Genomic DNA, 15,138 nt, shown 5'->3' with positions numbered 1-15,138 from the left:
TGTGGCCACCACCTGAGGGCTCTTACTATATGCTCTGGGGAAACAGGCTAACTTTACAAGGTGTTTCTAAATATCACAAGGAAGTGGGATATAGCAGAAAAGCAGCCACCTGCATGGGTTCCAGATGGGTAGGATTCTGATCCTGGCTGGCTATGCCAAATGGATTATAGGATCCAAAAATGACATGTTACAGGAAAGGGGACCTGGCCCTTGGCGGGTCTGCCTAGAACTGGCCAGTAGTGTGTGGGTTCTTGACTTCACAAGAGTCCAGGTGACATGAGGGAACATTTATTAAAGCTGGGGACAGGCCCTGGCCGGTTTGGCTCAGTGGATAGAGCATCACCCTGTGGACTGGAGGGCCCCGGGTTCGATTCCAGTCAAGGGCACATGCCCAGGTTGCAGGGCTCCATCCCCAGGAGGGGGCGTGCAGGAGGTAGCTGATCAATGATTCTCATCATGTTTCTCTCTCTTCCCCTCTCCCTGCCTCTCTGAAATCAACAACAAAAATATTTTTAAAAAATAAAAAAAATGGCCCTGACTGGTTTGGCTCAATGGATAGAGTGTCGGCCTGTGGACTGAAGCATCCCGGGTTCGATTTCTGTCGAGGGCATGTACCTTGGTTGCGGGCACATCCCCAGTGGGGGGTGTGCAGGAGGCAGCTGATCAATGTTTCTCTCTCATCGATGTTTCTAACTCTCTGTCCCTCTCCCTTCCTCTCTGTAAAAATCAATAAAATATATTTTAAAAATAAATAAAAAATAAATAAATAATTAAAAAAATAAAAAAATGCATAAGGATAGGAATAAAAGTTATAATCTATAAATCGTAACCATATTAACTATAACCTGAGAGTTGGTCATATAGAATGCCAAGCAGCATTTTAGGTAAGGTCCATAAAACCTCATTGGGCCTAGCAAAGCTGATGCCCTACTCTGCCAATCGGGCCACATTCTTTCTGGACACAGTGTATAAACAGAGGTATCCAGTGGTCAGTGATTAAGCCCAGAAAGAGATATGACACTGTTCTAATGAAGCATGAAGTATCTGGGACTCATCAGCATGCAGGATAAGATGTAGAGAGAAAACAGGGGAAAGTGATAGACACTTATCTGTAACTGTCCCAAGGGCTGGCATATGGAAAAGGAATTCAACTTTTGTGTTTCTTCAGAAGATGCTGCAGGGTGGCACGTTTTCTTTTAGCTAAGGAAGAACTGACCATCAGTTACCATCCTGTGAAGTAGTACATCAAGGTTTCTGAGGATATATACAAAATTAAAGCCAGCCACCAATGTCCAGATTGTTATAGAGCAATTCATGCCTCTGACTAGGAATTATAACTAAGGTCAGTTCCAACTCCAAGGGTCTGTCATTATTAAAATCCCTGTTGATTTGGCTAGGTCTAAATTCTTACAGTCACAGTCTTCTAATATGTCATTTCTTGGCTTTCTTTTATTCATTTCTTTTATTACCAAACTAGAAGCCTGATGCACGAAAATCGTGCAAGAGTAGGCCTTCCTTCCCCCGGCTGCCAGCACCAGCTTCCCTCCAGCACCTGGGACCCGGGCTTCCCTCTGGCTGCCAGCTGGCACCTAGGACCCGGGCAGCCCCAGCTTCCTCCGGAAGGTCGTCCGGTCTAATTAGCATATTATGCCTTTATTATTATAGATATCTCCATTTTACGGGGGGGAAAGCAGCTTATGCTAACCAAAGATTAGCCAAGGGTTAGGATAAAATAAGGTTTCAGAAGACAGTAGGTTATTTTGAATGCAGTGTCAGTGACAAACACAAAAGTGTCTAAACTACAGTATGTCATACTGTGGGGATGCTTCTGTAAGCAGTGTTTGATGATTGTGTTACATACATAATTTCCAAAGAACTGTTATGTAAGACCCACTTAATGTGGAAAAATATGTTTAAATGGTATCTGAACAATGGTAAGAGACAACTGATTATCTAAACCAATGAGGCTGAGGCAACAGCCAAAATGTTCACCCCTTTGACCTAAAACAACTTTCACAAATCTTGAGAAGTACAAATCAAAATAACTCAGCAAGACTATTTAAATAATCCCCAAAGTGCTTAGGAAACAGACAGATATTGGACTAGATTCATTTACACTTTAAATGCTGCAAGGGATTTTACTAATTGCCAATTATTCTTTTGCCCAGAGGAAATTTTGGATTTAAATAGAAAATTTTCTTATTGACCCTCTGGAATTTTCAATGTGGGTCAGAAAATAAGAAATTTAATAAAAATTGCCGAAACCGGTTTGGCTCAGTGGATAGAGCGTCGGCCTGTGGACTGAAAGGTCCCAGGTTCGATTCCGGTCAAGGGCATGTACCTTGGTTGCGGGCACATCCCCAGTAGGGGGTGTGCTGGAGGCAGCTGATTGATGTTTCTTTCTCATCCATGTTTCTAACTCTCTCTCTCCCTTCCTCTCTCTGTAAAAAAAAGCAATAAAATATATTTAAAAGAAGAAATTTAATAAAAATTATGCTTCATCTAAGTAGAAATAGTCGTGATCTGAAAAGGTCAAAGAACTCATGCTTACACGGAAATGCCCTTTGGGGCTGAAGAATCTACTACAATGACATGGCGCAGTGCTCCAAAGGGTGCAGAAGCACAGCGAAGCTTTCAGGCCCTTATACTTGATCCCTCTGCCACAGCAACATTTTAAGTATAATGGACATCTTTGGGGATCATGATGGAATACAAAAAAAGAGTAGGAAAATTGAGATGTAACAATAAAAAGCTCTTCTGAATTTTTAAAAAGCAAAAGTAAATATACATACACCAAAAAGAAGTGAACCATAGAATTTTAAAGTATTCAAAGCAACTTTACAATTAGCCTTTAGAAAACTTAAAATTTTTTAATGGATTTGAGGGGGGCGGGGAGGGAGGGACACACACACACACACACATAGACATTAATTTTTGTTGCTCCACTTCTTTATGCATTCAGTGGTTGACCCTTGTATATGTCCTGATCTGGGATCGAACCCGCAGCCCTGACCTATGCCATAGGGATGATGCTCTAGCCAACTGAGCTACCCAGCAAGGGCAAGGAAACATTTCAATTAACAAAGTGTCAAACATTGATTTGGTGTATGGGAACCTCACCTGAGCAGCTTGGGAAACTATTCTATCTTTCTGGAGAGTAATTTTCACTGGGTAAGAATACTAAAATCCAAATGTTCACACAGGATTCATTACAATATAATGTCAAAGTGTAAAGGCTGATTTTTTCTCTGACCTATGTTCTTTGAGCTTAAGGAAAAATAAAAGCATATTCTTAAACAAATGTTTGACCTAATGAAGGCATTTTGTCTTACTAATCCATATCTTGAAAATGTATTTTATAAACAATTTTTTTAAATATGTTTTTATTGACTTAGAGAGGGAGATAGAAACATTGATCAGCTGCCTCCTGCACGCCCCCTAATGGGAATTGAGCCCACAATGGGAGCCTGCGACCCAACCAGGAATCAATAAGGGAACCTCTTGGTTCATGGGTCAACACTTAACCGCTGAGCCACACCAGCCAGGCTAAACTATTTTAATATTTTGCTGTAGCTCATCACATCACAAAAAGGATTTAATGAAAACAATATTCCTGTTTCCACATTCCCTGTCTCATGAAAGTTTAGAAGAATATTTTAAATTTTGTATCCTCAAGGCACTGTATTTTAAGAGTTCACAATAGGAAAATAAAAATAAAATAAAAAGAGTTCATAATAGGAACTGACAAGTCTTCTTCCAATTAAGGACCCACAAACTTGGGGCGTTTGGTCAGCTTGTGGTATTTCTGAGCAAGGTCAACAGACTTCCGTCCTTGTTGAAAGGGGAAAGACCACAAAATTGCATTCCAGTGATTTCCCATTTTCTTAACTCCACTGAAAATGTAATTCACTTCTTCTTCAGTAAAGTTTTTACGATTTTTTCTTTCTTCTGTAATGAGAATTGGAGTACATATTAGTACCTGCTGGAAAAATAAAAATCTTGAGACCCAAATAAGTACTTAATTTATTCTAAAGATAAGAACTATATAGTGAGAAAACTTCATGCCTGGGTTACTTATCAAATAGAAACCCATTTCAATTTTTAGAAGCTGAGTGCTTTCTATTAAGCTAGATGTTATCACTGTGACTCCTTCATTAATTTTATCCTATTGGAATAATACTTACAACATTTTTCAATAAAGAAACACAAAAGTTCACAAACATTTGACTGTTAATTCTTTCGACATTCCTGTGAGGACAGTTAATAAACAGCTTACCTATCTTATAGATACAGTCTTCCCAAAGGGCTTCATAACTTCATAGAATAAAAAAGAATATCAACACTTGTTATTTAATTATGTCTTAATATTTTTAAAGAATAAAGGGCTTCTGAAATTTGCTTTAAAAATTCAATACTTATATGCTCAACTTGTTAAAACTTTTTGTTGTTGTTGTTGTTAAAACTTTTTAAAAAATGGCTGCAAAAGGGGAAGGAAAATTTTAACTGACTTTTAGAAATACTTTCTACAACAGAAAGAATGTACAGTTGGTATCTGTAAACACAAATATCTTCTGGTGATGATTATTAGGAAATAGTTCTTTTTAGCTTTTTCATTCATTGCTAATTCATGTTATCACTGTATGTAGATGCTAATGAGGAGGGTTTTTCTGGTATATTCACATAAGGCTATTTATTTACTTTAGTAGGACCTGGAAAACGCTTAGAAAATCTTGTCCTTGCACGTCAAGACTATTAGCTATTTGTCCACCTCTCCTATGATAGGAGCCACAGTTCAGATCTTTTAAAAGAGAAGAGAAAGTCTTACCAGCAGAAGGCTGATAAATGAAAATAATGTCTGAGTATAACTTAATGATCTTACTTAGAATGCAAGCTTCATGAAGACAGAATTTTTGTCTGTTTTGCTCACCATTGTATCCCCAGGGCCTAAAACAGTGTTTGACACATAAGAGGTGATCAATAAATATTTGTTGAAAGAAAGAAGTTATTATCGGTAAAAACTGTTTTAAAGCTTATCAGTGAAATTACTCCTTACTTTTGGGTCTACTGGAAAACTGAGGTTATCTAAGAAATGATTTGTTTCACTTGCTAAATGATTTCAACTCATTGTAATCAGTATTGGATGGGTTATTATAACATTCAGGAGATTAGGGTACAGAATTGTTCATGTAAAGCTAATCCCCGCTTTTCCATTGCAGCTGCCACCTCACTGACTCCTACACTTAACATCTGTGCCCAATTCCCCAAAGGTTACTGCAGCCGGGTAGTAGGCAGCCTAGAAGGAAGCAGCAGCTCTGTACAGCACAAGGCTCTCCTCTGTGGCTTCATTGTTCCTCTTGATACTGATTGAGCATTAGGAAAACAGGCAAGAAGGCCCAGTTTTAGACTCTTATTGTTCAAATCCCTTTAAGATAGCAATCCATCTCAAAAAAGAGCCTTGTCCCTGAGGCGCTTTAAATTTTTTAAAAATTGATTTTAAAGAGAGAGAGGAAGAGAGAGACAGGCGCGCGCGCGCGCGCGCGCGCGCGCGCGCGCGCGCGCGCGAGAGAGAGAGAGAGAGAGAGAGAGAGAGAGAGAGAGAGAGAGAGAGAGAGATATCAATTTATTGTTCGACTTATTTATGCATTGATTGGCTGCATTTTATATGTACCCTGACTGGAGATCAAAGCCACACCTTGGCGTGTTGGGACAATGCTCTAACCCAGTGGTCGGCAAACCGCGGCTCGCGAGCCACATACGGCTCTTTGGCCCCTTGAGTGTTCTAACGCCACTTCTTCAAAATAGGCTGGCCCAGGCCGGAAACCGACTTCTGCGCATGGGCCACGAAGTTTCAATCGCACTGTACGTGCGCGCCCACACGTGGTATTTTGTGGAAGAGCCACACTCAAGGGGCCAAGAGCTGCATGTGGCTCTCGAGCCGCGGTTTGCCAACCACTGCTCTAACCAAAGGAGAAATCCAGCCAGGGCACTGAGACTCTTTAAATGATTAGATGCTGCGATGGTCCCTTCTCAAAAGAATCATCTCAAATTTATGACATCTGGTCTAATTAGCATATTACCTTTTTAGTACAATAGATTTGTTTTTAGCTAAAGCAATTCTAACCCAAAAAGATTTATGTATGTATGAATTGAATGTTACAAAACAGTATTTAGGATCCCTCTGTATGGTGATGACTGAGTGGTGATGACTGTTTCTAACACAAAAGAGAAATTTATCAAGGAGGAATGACAATATATCAAATTTTCCTGGCCTGCTTGTGAGAGATATGAGACCAATCTAATCACTACCTCCTCAAGATGCCTTTCTACATTCTAAAAAAGCAGGCCAAATTATTAACTACTAGAGGCCTGATGCACGAAAATTCGTGTAAGAGTAGGCCTTCCTTCCCCCAGCAGCCGGCACCGGCTTCCCTCCAGCTGCCAGCAGGCACCTAGAACCCGAGCGGCTTCCCTCTGGCCCCGGCTTCATCCAGAATGACGTCCAGAAGGATGTCTGGTCTAATTAGCATATTACCCTTTTTATTATTATAGATTTGTTTTTAGCTAAAGCAATTCTAACCCACAAAAAAAAGATGTATGCATGTATGAACTGAATGTCACAAAACAGTATTTAGGATCCCTTTGTATAATCAATGTGTAGCCCTAATTATGTACATTTCATGAGGCTCTGCAAATGATTTTACTTTGTAAAATAAGTGGAACAGTAAGTTGATGTTTCTTTTTCTTTCCCCCCTTCCGCTCTCTCTCAAATCAATCAATAAAAATGTTTTAAATTAAATATATTCACTTATTCCTCCAGAGGTAGTACGTTCATTATTGAGTAGTTGTCTTTTACGTGGGGTCAGCAGAATTTCTGAAAAATATGGAAAACATTTAGCATACTTAGTATATCAATCTGAGTAACAGCACATCAATTCCATTAGCATGTTATTTCCCTTATTTTCCCTTTCTAATAGGAATCCTTAAGTGGATTAGGAACAATTTTTAAACCACCAAAAACTAAGTATGCTTACTGGATACATCATAAATCAGAGACAGATTTTCTTTTCAAAATTATTTTACCCTCGAGCTTTAATATATGTTCTAGGTCATAGTTCAGAAGGTATAGTCATAATTACAATTTTAAAGCTACTGAATTAATTACTTTTGTTATAGATAAGTGATTTCCTTAGTTCACTTTTATATCTGTCTTCAGCTTCCACAATGACTTTGTGACGATCACATTGATATGGACAAGAGTGCAAGAGCTTGCTAAAATTTCGGCTATTCAGGGATTTTCCTACTGCTATGCAACCTAAAAGAAAACAAATTAAAGTGATGTATAAATGTTACAAAATGTCTAATAACAAATCTATGAAAACAAATATCTTTATGATAGTAACTGAAGTCAAATCAGGAATTTAATTAAATATGTCGAGAAGTTCAAAGTCTTGTTAGAGATGGAAATATAACGAACACAACATCCTATATAATAAAAGGGTAATATGCAAAGCAACCAAACAGTGGAACGAACAGTCGCTATGATGTGCACTGATCATCGGGGGCAGACGCTCAATGCAGGAGCTGCCTGGTGGTTAGTGTGCTCCCACAAGGGGAGCGCTGCTCAGCCAGAAGCCGGGCTCATGGCTGGCGGGCGCAGTGGCGGTGGCGGCAGCACTAAGGATGACTGCTGGCTTAGGCCCCCTCCCTGTCAGTCAGACATCCCCCGAGGGCTCCCAGACTGCGAGAGGGCACAGGCCAGGCTGAGGGGATCACCCTCACCATCCCAGTGCATGAATTTCGCGCACCAGGCCTCTAGTATTGAAATAAGTGTTACGATAGAGGTGTGAACAGAGTTATGGTGATATAGCAAAGGAGCATCTACTTTGGTCTGGTTCTAAGCAGGAGTCACTGTTAGGAAAAGATATGTTAAAGAAATAACTCATGTCCAGTTGTATTTTTTTTCATGTCTCATTATGGAAAATTTCAAACACACTAGAGGAAAAGAAAAAGCATAATGAACCTCTATGTATCCATCACCCAGCTTCAATAATTATTAACTAACTAGGAGCCCAACACACAATTCGAAATTGCACAGCGCCGCCAACCCTCGAGTCGCTGGTCTGGCCCTGCCTCACTCCCTGGGCCCCACAGCAGCCGCAGCTGCTGCTGATCAGGCCCTGCCTCTCTCTCTGGCCCTTGAAGCAGCCACAGCCGCTGCTGATCAGGCCTCACCTCCCAGTGCAGGCGCACAGAGGCCCCTGCCACCCTGCCCCTGACACTGCATATGCAACCTCCTCCTGTCTGGTCGACCTGTTACGGTGTCCTGGTTAATTAGCATATTTCTCTATTAGATAGATAGATAGATAGATAGATAGATAGATAGATAGGCAATCACATTTTATCTATACTCCATGTATTCTGTCTGCCTGCCCCCAATGTACACATTACATCAGCAGTTGCCAACCTTTCGAACCTCACGGACCACCAGTGGTCCACAGACCACTGGTTGGAGACTGCTGCACTAGATCATGAAGCCTGGAATTTGCATTAAAGCATTATTTTATCTATAAATACTTTGTATGCATCCCTAACAGATAAGGATTTAAAAAAACACAAAATAAATTATCACACCTAAGAAAAGTATGCTTAATATAATTAAATACCTAGTGTTTAAATTTCCCCATCATTTCAAAACTTTCTTTTTACAGTTGTTTTCTTTGAATCACGATCCAAACAAAGTCTACCATTACATTCAGTTTATTTTAATCTATCAAGTCTCCTCTCTTCCTCCTTATCATTTACTTGTTGTAAATACTGGAACATTTGAACTATGGAGTTTCCCAAAACCTGGGTTTTGCTGATTATATCCTAGTTATAGCCTTTAAAATGTTCCTGTGTACCCCCAAAATTAGTAATTAGATCTAAAGGATTGATCAGATTCAGATTCAATTGATTTTAGAATTCCTCACAGGTAGTATTGTATACTTCTTACTGCATCATATTAAGAGGCACATAGAGTTTATGTGTTTTTAGTGTTAAGGTTGATCAGTACGTTCAGGTAATGTTAGCCACATCTATTTATTATAAAGTTCTCCATCTGCCTGTCACTTAATGGTATTAGTGGCCCATTTGGAAGGGACAAGGAGAAATTATCCAGGCAGAAAAGTTGGCTGGGATGAGGACATTTCTAGCACAATGAACATGTGCAAAAGCACAGAAGAATGAAAACGCATAGTGTGTTCACAAAATCAGAGGTACTTTGGTGTGGCTGTAGTAAAAGGTATGAGAGAAGTGTGGGAGAAAAGCTGAGGCTGGTGAAGGTTGAAAGGGTAAAGTCAAGAAGTGTCTTAAAAGCCATGCTGAAGATTTTTAAATATCGTAGTCAGTGGGGAGGCACTGAAGGATATTTATTAAGCAGGGAAATGACATGATTTCATTTGTCTTACAGAAATCTCAGTTGAAGATAAGAGGATCAATTGAGGGGTTACGTCAACATTCCAGAAAATAAATGAGGGGATTCTGAAACAGAGCATTTGCAGTAAGAATGCAGAGATTTCTGAGTTAAAATTGGTGACTAATGAGCTGTTGGGGTTAGGGAGAAGTTTAGGATACCTCAAATAATTTGGTGGTTGATTGACTGACAAAGTTTGGCATAGTATGACACATTTCTGACAGACTCAAAGAGAATAAATGTGCAGTAAAATTTAAGAAGTGGAAGCAGGACAAAATTTCACAAAATTTTTAAAGCCAAGCAGAGAATTTGATTCAGAGAATTTGATAGAGAAGCACTGAGGGTCCTTTAGCATGGTGACATGACAAAAAGCACATATTAGGAAGAGAAGTTAACAGCAATATGTACATTACAGTTGGGGGTTGGTGAGACTTGAAAGTGAAGACTCCTAGAAAGTTGCAGGAGTGATTTAGGCATGAAGCAAAAAGAGCCTATGTGGGAAAGAAAAACAGAACAAAATCTAACAACTAGAAATAGGGGATGTAAGGAGAAAAAATATTTATAGATGATTCAAGGTTTGAAATCTGGGAGGCCAGAAGAACAGCAGCAATAGAAATGGAGTGGATGAACAAAGGGCAACTTAAGAGGAAGAAAGATGCTGTGATTTGAATATATTAAGCTTGAAATAAAAGCAAGATATTGACATAAGTATATCCTGGGTACAGCTGGAAATGGAAGAATGAGGTTATAACCCAAGGAAGAAGCCAAGTGCAGCGATACAGATTTGAAAATCATCAGTAAAACTAGAGGCCTGGTGCATGAAATTCATGCACGGGGGGGGGGGGTGTCCCTCAGCCTAGCCTGCACCCTCTCCAATCTGGGACCCCTCGAGGGATGTCCGACTGCCCTCTCACAATCCAGGACTGCTGGCTCCCACCCACTCACCTGCCTGATTGCCCCTAACCGCTTCTGCCTGCCAGCCTGATCACCCCCTAACCACTCCCCTGCCAGCCTGATCGACGCCTAACTGCTCCCCTGCTGGCCTGATTGCCCCTAACTGCCCTTCCCTGCAGACCTGGTCCCCCACAGCTGCCCTCCCCTGCAGGCCTGGTTACCGCCAAATGCCCTCCCCTGCTGACCCGGTCACCCCTAACTGCCCTCCCTTGCCAGCCTGGTCGCCCCCTACTGCCCTTCACTGCAGGCCTGGTCCCCCACAGCTGCCCTCCCCTGCAGGCCTGGTCACCCCTAACTGCCCTCCCCTGCAGGCCTGGTCATCACCAACTGCCCTCCCCTGCAGGCCTGGTCGCCCCCAACTGTCCTCCCCTGCAGGCCTGGTCGCCCCCAACTGTCCTCCCCTGCAGGCCTGGTCGCCCCCAACTGCCCTCCCCTGCAGGCCTGGTCGCCCCCAACTGCCCTCCCCTGCAGGCCTGGTCCCTCCCAACTGCCCTCCCCTGCTGGCCATCTTGTGGTGGCCATCTTGTGTCCACATAGGAGCAGCCATATTGTGTGTTGGAGTGATGGTCAATTTGCATATTACCTCTTTATTATATAGGATGATGGTTGATGCAACAGAGTTGAGTAAGTACTGTAAACTATGTCTTAGGGGGAATATTTGCAGAAATTTGGCAGAAAGATAATGATAAAGCACTAAAGGGGATTAAATGGAATTGTTTTAGACCATCAACTTCTTGAGGTGAGGAATGAGTTCTATTCATCTTGATTCCAGTGCTTGCCGTAGAATAAGCACTCCCCAAGTGTCTGTGAAATCAGTGAATGAATCATCACTGAGGGAAGAAAGGAACTGGGAAAGAAACATCACAAACTAACTAAGGGTTGAAAGGAAGTTAACAGTTATAGAGCGTCCACTCTGTCAATTGGAATACTTTTGACCAGAGGTCTCAAACTTTCTTGCTTCATGGCACCCTTAAGATCTTGGTGATTTTTTTATGGCACCTCTAAGCCAAAAGAAATGCCAACCATCCTGTTAGGTTCAAAGCAACTTAATAAGTACTTATGTTCTAACAATTTAGTAGCTACTTGAAAAAACAAGACACCTAAATTGAAAGAAAAAAATATTTGTATTTCATTCTTATTAATTAGAATTACTTCCTAATGAAATGTGTGTACCTACTGGGTATAGAATAACTTCTCAAACCCTGGAATCAGACTAGGTACTTCCAACTTTATTTCCTGTTCCACATTGATTTTCATGTGATGTTTGATTTTTATCACAACTATTACTGAAAACATAGCTCCACAAAGACATGATATCATCAAAAAGAATGTAGTGCAATCTAATGTTGAAACTCTGAACTACTTTGAGCTAGTAGTTCATGTAGTATCCAAAAAATATTGACCATTTTATGCTTCACTTATAAAATTTAAAATATTGTGTAGTGCCCTTGTGAGTTCACTGCAGAGCCTTAGGAAGCCTGGGTGAATAGTTTGGGAACTGTGGCATTAAATTATTGACAGAAGAGTATTTCAAGGAATGGTAGTCAACAGTGCAGCGATAGTAGAGGGTAAGAATTTTTGGTAAAAGTCATTGGATTAGGAGTGGGGAGGGATGTCTCTTCAGGTAACCTTTAACATTAATGTTTAGTAGAAAGGCAATAAAAAAAGCCAGATTGCAGAGAGTTAAAACCGGAATGAATATACTGAGAGAGAAGGGAGCAAAAGATGAATCTGGTAATAAATGGTGACAGAAGAGTAGATCAATATTTGAAGCAATAGCAAATCACACTATTGGATTTTTAAGGTAAGGAGAAAGTAATATAGTTTAAGGTGGGACAAAAGGAGTTAATGGATAGAGAGGAAATAAAGAGAAAGACTTCACAAATATTAAAATGGGAAGAAAAAAAGAGATGGGATTCAGATTATAGCTAGAAATCAGTTTTAGAGTAATAAAATTAAACTCTACACCCAAGGCAGAAGAATAGTAATATTTTGAGCCTAATGTGCAATAGCCTCAATTTTCTCCATAGAGTGCACAGTGAGAGAATAAGATGAAAGAGATGGGGTATGAAGGAGAAGGAGAAGGGATGGAATAAGCACTATGGAACATTTACAAGTGCCCTGCAGAAATAATTATGTATGGTGCCAGGTGGGTACTTGAAATATCAGGAGAATTAATTTGTAAAGTAAATGATTATCTAACCACTATATTTTACACCTGAAACTAATACAACATAATATTAAATATAAACTAATTGAAAAAAATTTTTTAAATAGTCCTGCAGAAAAAATGATGAGGCATGGAACACTAGAAACACTTATACATTTATTATAAGCATACAGAAAACATGTTTAACTTTTTCAGTAAAGTTGAACTTAAAGTTTACTTTGTCACAAGTAAAACTTATAAAAAAAGTATTACTTCTGACAAAAAGAGAATAATACAGTAATAAAATTTAGCTACATTGATTCATATAAACAAATATTGGGAGCACAGGATGATACAGATAGAAGGCAATATTTTGAATGTTTTATGATACTACAAATGGTTATTTTTCCAAAGGAAATTAAATCATGCATGCAGAACCTATTACAAATTCTACTTATTACCAGATAAAACTTTAATTATGAAATAACTTTAATTAAAAAATATTTACCTGAGCATCTATACTTGAATATTTTGGGACAATTGTCAGCTGATAGGAAATTGATGACTTCTTTATTTATTATATCTGAACATAATGTAAATGGATCTAAAAAAAATTGCAAAATGCAAGATTTTTTTGAATACTAAAAAGAACCTGACATTTTTATAAGATTTATTAGTTATCAAGAGATTTTCATAAACATTAGCCGAGTATTTCACATCCAGTCATCCAATGAATAAACAAAAAAGTTCTGGATGTCAATAAAAGGTAACTGAGCATATACCAGAAAGAGAGTCAGAGGTGTGGCTGACATGTTAGAGGGCAGATATACTGATGGACATTTTTGGCTATATTAGTCACCTAAATATGTGTTTTCTTGAAAAATCAAAGAAGAAAAAATTTTAATCATACCTGTTACTGGTAACTGCTGCTTTCTATTTTTGACAATGGGATTTGGATGTTTAAAAACACAGACACTGAAAGAAAATAAGATACCAGATTACTAAAAGTAAATATACAGTTTGGTGTGTGTACAAATGTTTCTGTAAGCATTCTGAGTGTTTGGCAGGCAGAAGGAGCTGGAGCTGGGATCAACCAAAATCTATCAAATTCTGCCAAAGTAAGGTATGAGATGGTGGTAACCTTGTTTCTAAAAGTGGAGTTGAAACAAGACTCCAGAGGGCAATAACATTGATGCCAACAGAAACATGGAACAAAAAGTCGTAAAGGAGGAATATAGGAAGAAATGAGCACAAAAAAAGAGAAAGAATTGAGAGGGCTAAAGTGCTAAAGGCTGGCCCAAGAACGCATCTCACGGCTTCCCAATTCCACATCCCTGAGAAATCAATTAAAATTAACATTAAGAATGGTTTTGAGGAGAAAAAAAATGGATGATAATTATACAGTCCATCTTTCTAATACTTAGTTTACTCTGCAACCTTCCCCAAACATAGGAGCATCCTTTTAAGTTTTCCTTATAGCACAGTAACCATCAGAAGAGCAGAACACAAGAAAGGATTTAAGAAGAAAGCTACAATCCCAGATCCAGCCCCACAGGCTACATTGTGAGCGAGAAAGGACATGTAGCAGAAGTGAGGTGTAGGGAACAAACGAAAAGGCAAGCCTAAAGCAGATTTTCATCACATCCTATTCCCTTTATCAAACTAAACTTACAAACTGGTTTTTGCTACATTGCTGATGGATTATCAGTGCATGCATTGTTACTTATGGTACAGGGTTTCACTTTTTTTGAGTATCCTTTCTAAAATTCAAATCTGATCATGACATATAATTTAAAATTGTCAATGGCTCCCTACACTCTACGAGTTAAAACTGAAAATCCTGAATATAACATGCAAGGCCCTAGATGAACTGGCCCATACTTCCTACTTCCTCATCCAAAACTACTTTCCCAACATTTCCTACTTTAGGCTGCTCCCAAGACATTGTTTTATCATTTCTATATCCCAGTGCTTATATAGTGTGGCACACAGTACTGAACAAAAAATATTTGCTGAATTTTCTAAATGTTAGAAACAATTATTAGACGTACCTTGATTGAGAAACAGAATCTTTTTTTTCAAAAGTTTCTTCCTGTAAGTTTTGATTGCAGCTTGGATTGGCTTTATATAAAGTCTTACTTTGCCCACTCTCCCTGTAACAAGCATTAACTGGATTTGCACTTTTTAACAGGGTCTTCATTTGGTTATCTTTTGTACATGCTTTAGACATAAATCCATGAGATTTGTAACTCTGAAGCTTTCTAGACTGGCTTGTATCCTTATCTTCTGCTTTGGGACCAATACTATCCGTATGGAGGTGTTTCAATGTATTTTGAATATTTATGTTCATAGATGAAACATTATCTTTATATTTTTCTCTTTGTGTTTTTTCCTATAATGTAAAAATGACAAGTAAATAATTTCAAGGTAATCCATTTGCTGTATAATCCAATTTATACCCTTTTAATAATGTAGGGAAAGTTTATACATTATAAATATATATGATAAAAGAATAGAATATACATGATAAAAGGAGCAGTTTATATTAGAAATAAAAGGAAGTTTATTCAATAAATTATTTAGA

General features: G+C 39.0%; 1 protein-coding gene across 1 annotated transcript in view; it reads right to left on the bottom strand.

The window, feature by feature from the left end:
* Positions 1–3,241: 3,241 nt before the first annotated feature.
* The window catches only part of TERB1 (telomere repeat binding bouquet formation protein 1), a gene marked incomplete at its 5' end in the record, with an annotated part of 33,648 nt that continues 21,751 nt past the window's right edge, over positions 3,242–15,138 (bottom strand). Inside the window, 6 exons of the mRNA XM_079799647.1 lie at positions 3,242–3,948; positions 6,806–6,871; positions 7,163–7,312; positions 13,063–13,158; positions 13,465–13,529; positions 14,606–14,946. Of these exons, the coding sequence (XP_079655773.1) occupies positions 3,761–3,948; positions 6,806–6,871; positions 7,163–7,312; positions 13,063–13,158; positions 13,465–13,529; positions 14,606–14,946 (906 nt within the window). The 3' untranslated portion in view covers positions 3,242–3,760. The remainder of the gene's footprint in view (positions 3,949–6,805; positions 6,872–7,162; positions 7,313–13,062; positions 13,159–13,464; positions 13,530–14,605; positions 14,947–15,138) is intronic.

The sequence above is a fragment of the Cnephaeus nilssonii genome (genome assembly GCF_951640355.1).
Source record: "Cnephaeus nilssonii genome assembly, chromosome: 20".
Taxonomy (NCBI): domain Eukaryota; kingdom Metazoa; phylum Chordata; class Mammalia; order Chiroptera; family Vespertilionidae; genus Cnephaeus; species Cnephaeus nilssonii.
Note: the sequence above shows the minus strand (reverse complement) of the source record. Positions and strands in the feature narration are given on the sequence as shown.